This window comes from Mercurialis annua, linkage group LG3 (genome assembly GCF_937616625.2).
Source record: "Mercurialis annua linkage group LG3, ddMerAnnu1.2, whole genome shotgun sequence".
NCBI classification, from domain to species: domain Eukaryota; kingdom Viridiplantae; phylum Streptophyta; class Magnoliopsida; order Malpighiales; family Euphorbiaceae; genus Mercurialis; species Mercurialis annua.
In genome coordinates, this window is record NC_065572.1 from 51561120 (window position 1) to 51566215 (window position 5096).

Below are 5096 nucleotides of genomic sequence, written 5' to 3' on the forward strand. Positions count from 1 at the left end.
ATAATGAATTTCGTAATCCTCAAACCAATTGATTAATGTGTATTTATAGTGATAAACAACACTAGGGTTTGAGACAAATTCGAATTTCAATCTCATTGCAATTCTACAAGTTTATGTTTATCAAAAACTCCTTTTTGATAATTATCCATATATATTAATTACTATATTTATTATCTTCCAAAAAATAATAAATTAAGGAAAACACTTATCCTTAAATTTCGAATTAATATATATATATATATATATATATATATATATATATATATATATATATATATATATATATATATTATTAATCACTTAATCACATTGGGCTTGTACAACCCATAACTGTTTTGGGCCTGTTCTTAGTGTGCGACCCTGTAGGTTCATATAACGTTGGCAGTAGGCTCGAAATCCCTATTTCAGCCCACAAGTCATAAGTGGCCTCTAGCAAGACATTATGACTACCCAAGTTATACGAATATCGATAATCCGATTTAACCATTTACAATAATATTTTAATCCCTTTGTCTCTCGATATCCAGATTGAATATAAGGCATAGTCCTGTCATCCTTATTATATTCAGTCATTAGTTTCTTGACTTTAAGTAGACTGAAAATGATAACTCCTTATCAATTAGCATGGCCATGCATTTCCTTCAGTCTATCTTCTTCAAGGGGCCCTTAGATATCTTACTCAAATAACTGAGGGACAAATTCCTTCTCAGTCACTCACATTTCTCACATAGTTACTTTCATATCCAATGACAATCTATTCCATTCTCCTGTTAAAGATAATGTAAGACTGTATCAAAATATGAAATATCTATGTAGAAATCCATGATGATTTCAAGGTCAAAGGATTATACTAATAGAACTGTAATGAGAATTACTTATGACAGTGATCTATGTAGTATTCTCACAGTGGGTCATCAAGTGCCTTATTTCTCAAATAGCACTTATGATTTGACTTAATATCTCATATACATGATTAGTAAAACATAATCATCAGTCAACATCATACTAGTCTCAATGTTCTATTAAGACTGGGGATAGATGGTATATAATTCTTTTATTAAACCTAAGGGTTCTACTATCAAGTCACATACTCGATGACCTTAGAAAGAATTAACCATTCAAGTAGTTTAATCATTAATATAAAATGATAAAAACTGCCAATCAATAAATAACAAAATAATAAAGTCAAAACATGGTTAAACATGATTGACCTAGTGCATATCACTAACAGAAGGATGCACCTTTTGAGTTTACAAAGGAGTGTCATGAAGCTTTTGAGAAATTGAAGGAGGCTCTTGTGACCGCTCCTATTATTTCATCTCCGGATTGGAGCCTGCCTTTTGAGCTTATGTGTGATGCGAGCGATCAAGGTTTGGGGTGCGTATTTGGACAAAGGAAGGAAAAGAAGGTGCATGTGATCTACTATGCTAGCCGGACTATAGCGGAAGCGCAACTCAATTACACCACTACCGAGAAGGAATGTTAGCGGTAGTCTTTGCCTTGGACAAAATTTTGGCAATACTTGCTCGGATCGAAGTACATCATCTATACCGATCATGCCGCCTTGAGGTATCTTTTTGCTAAGCAAGACGCAAAGCCAAGGCTTATCCGATGGATTCTTCTAATGCAAGAGTTTGATATAGAGATCCGGGACAAGAAAGGCATGGAGAACGTGGTGGCGGACCACCTATCAAGGTTAGATATTCCGGAACCTATTCCATTTAGTGTTGATATTAATGAACGGTTTCCGAATGAAATGCTCATGGCAATATCTAGTTTGTCAACACCTTGGTATGCCGATATCGCCAACTATCTATCCTCGGAAATCATGCCTCCATACTTGACTCACCACCAAAAGGAGAAATTCATATCCGATGTCAAGAGGTATTTGTGGGATGAACCCTATTTGTTTAAGATTTGTGGCGATGGGATGATACATAGGTGTGTGGATTTGGGAGAAGTGATGTCTATTTTGAGCGCTTGCCATGATTCCGATTATGTCGAGCATTATGGGTCGACTAGAACCGCCGCTAGAGTTCTTGAGAGCGGGTTCTTTTGGCCGACTCTATTTCGAGATGCCAAGGAGTTTGTTGGGCATTGTGACCAATGTCAACGAGTGGGGAATATCTCAAAGCGAGATAAGATTCCATTGACCTCCATCCAAGAGGTGGAAATATTTGATGTTTAGGGGATAGACTTCAGGAGGCCGTTTACGATGTATCAAAATGGGTGGAAGCGGAGGCTTTACCTATAAATGATGCTAAGGTAGTCATACACTTTCTAAAGCATCTTGTGAATCGGTTTGGCACGCCTAGAGTCATCATAAGTGACGGAGGGTGACATTTTTGCAACCGGCAATTCGAAGCCTTGATGAAGAAGTACAATGTATACCACCGCGTTGCAACCCCCTATCACCCTCAAACAAGTGGGCAAGTGGAGGTATCAAACCGAGAATTGAAGCGGATCCTAGAAAAGACAGTGAATGGATTGAGGAAGGATTGGTCTTTGAAGTTTGATGATGCATTGTGGGCATATAGAACGGCCTACAAGACTCTACTTGGTATGTCGCCCTTTCGAATTGTTTATGGGAAGGCATGTCACATTCCTTTGGAATTGGAGCACAAGGCTTATTGGGCAATCAAGAAGCTCAATTATGATTTTAAGGTGGCGGGTGAAAAGCGACTTCTTCAACTTAATGAATTGGATGAGATTCGGTTCATGGCTTACGAGAATACTAAACTATACAAGGAAAGAACGAAGAAGTGGCATGATGCCCATATCGCCCCTAAGGTTTTTGAAGCGGGGTCCTTTGTGTTATTATACAACTCACGGTTGCAGGTTTTCCCGGGCAAGTTAAAGTCACGATGGAATGGGCCATTTAAAATTAAGAATGTGGCAAGTCATGGCGCGGTGGAATTGGAGAATTCTAAGGGCGAGACCATTAAAGTTAACGGGCATCGGTGCAAGCCGTATCTTGGGCCCTTAACTAACCGAGTGGAAGATGAGGTCTCTTTCACTACTCCCACTTGAGTCCACCGTGTGAAGGTCAAGCTTTCGACCTTAAAAAGCGCACTCGGGAGGCATTCCCGAGAGGTTCGTTTTTCTTGTTTTTATTTATTTTCTTTGTCTAATCTTAATTTTAGCTTTTATTTCGTGTTTTCTTTATTATTTATCGTGTTTTGTTCAAGATAATGCCGAGATATTTTTTCTTTGTGGTTGTGTAAGATTACTTTTTTTTGTCAGGTTTGTGCATGTCTCGATAGAGAAGCTCCCAGTCACTTGCTTCTCGATCGAGACCAAGGTCTCCAGAAGTTACCGAGAGCAGCAAATTTTGTTTCTCGATCGAGACTCTTTTTCCCAGGTACGTCTCGATCGAGAAGCATTCTTCACGATGCCAAAGTTTTTTAAATCTTAAGAGACACAAATGGAGAGGCACATGGATTGCTGAGGTGGCACGATCATCGACCATTCAAGAGAAGCACAACTCACATGGATTGATGAGTTGTCTCAATCTCATGCATCCATTTCAAAACCACCAAATTTTGCCATAAATGCACACCCACCTTTCTTCTCCCTTAAGAACACTACCATGTTTGGCAAAAACACAAACACCCATCTCTTTCTTTTCAAGCAAATCCGGCCGCCACAAACCACCACTCAAACCACCACTAAAACTCAAGGTAAACACATATTCAAACACTATTTTGCCTCTATACATCATGGGCAAATCCGCTACATCAAAGAAGATCACCACAAGCCTCCCCACCAAAGAACTTGAACCATCAAACCCACCACCACCACCAAAATCAATCCGGTCAAGAAAGAAGACAACCGCCTCCGGGGCGAGAGTCATTGGTTCAACCACCCCGGCCGCTCTCACAAGGCAATATGACGCTCCATTCACAATTAGAACGGTGGAGGAGGGAGAGCGTTTCAAGAAAATCAAAGAACAGGTTTATACTATTCCGTTCATCATCGATTGGACGGCCATGGTTATATAGGAAGTGCGAAGCCAAGTGAAGCGTTATTTGGAGATTCTTGGTGTGAATCGATTGGCGGAGTGGTCAAGCATCGGTTATGAGCAATTGACGTAGGAATTTTTCACCACACTCAAACCTCAAGATGATGATAATTTGGTGCTCAAGTTTCCACTTCTAGGTGTGGAGCATGTATTGACCATGGAAATGTTGCAACCGGAATTTGGATTGCCAATTGCGGGACTCAAGGATAATCCCAAGTGATTCGAGTATGAAGCGGTTTGGTTGGAAGCTTCGGGGTTGGAAGGGTACAAGGCAAAAACGGTCAAAATGATTGACGTGAAGGATCCTATTCTTGTGATTGTTTTGAAGGTTGGGGCACACTTTCGGGGGAAGGCACAAATACAACGAGATCGGTGAAACCGAAATTCTAATGATGAATACAATCATGCACCCGGAATTGGAGGCGTACAAGTTGAATATGGCTTGTCGGTTGATAACAAATTTGAGAGAGGTGCCCAATGACGACACCAAGATTGGTTTTGGTTGGTTAGTGACTCGGATTGATACGATGTTGGGTGTATCTGAAGAGGCTTTTGTGAACTTCACTACCATCCCAGATAGGAAGATTGATTCCGATCTCTTGGAGAAAGCTGGTTATCCAAAGGATGATGACATGTTGCCTTATTACCATATGAAGAAGTGGGTTAAGGAACACAGAGTTGTGGCGGCTTACAAAGCGGTATTTGGGGAGCAAGCGGAATATCTGGGAGAGGCACCACCGGAACCAATACGCCAACCAACAAGATCAAGAAGAGCAGGGAAGGAACCGGTAGAATCAAGTGCACAAGGCGAGGGGATTCCGGAGGGTGCGCAATGGGGTCATGGTCCACCAATGGTCTTTTATGAGGAACATCGCAAATCCATGGCGAATCAAAACCAATTCATGGTGGATCAACCCAAAATGTGGAGAAAGATGAACTATTACCACGAGCGATTGAAAGCAAAAGTGGACCGCCAAGGGCGAGATTTTTGTGACTATGTCAACGGGACGGGCGACATTTGGATTGATACTCCTTCTCCATCCCCCGAGCCTCTAAAGTTTGACTGAACTGAGAT

General features: G+C 40.8%; 1 protein-coding gene across 1 annotated transcript; it reads left to right on the forward strand.

Moving 5' to 3' along the window:
- The first annotated feature begins 2370 nt into the window (after nucleotides 1–2370).
- On the forward strand, nucleotides 2371–3551 carry LOC126672601 (uncharacterized). Its single transcript, XM_050366554.1, has 3 exons — nucleotides 2371–3006; nucleotides 3244–3333; nucleotides 3417–3551. Exons 1-3 carry the CDS (start codon nucleotides 2371–2373, stop codon nucleotides 3549–3551), a joined length of 861 nt encoding a protein of 286 aa, XP_050222511.1.
- Nucleotides 3552–5096: the final 1545 nt, after the last annotated feature.

Bases quoted from the DNA above. Each gene is read 5' to 3' on its own strand.
- LOC126672601 (XM_050366554.1), top strand. From the start codon at position 2,371: ATGAAGAAGTACAATGTATACCACCGCGTTGCAACCCCCTATCACCCT. The intron at 3,007-3,243 runs GTCTCTTTCACT...TTTTTTTGTCAG, and splicing joins CTAACCGAGTGGAAGATGAG to GTTTGTGCATGTCTCGATAG. The intron at 3,334-3,416 runs GTTTCTCGATCG...TTAAATCTTAAG, and splicing joins TACCGAGAGCAGCAAATTTT to AGACACAAATGGAGAGGCAC.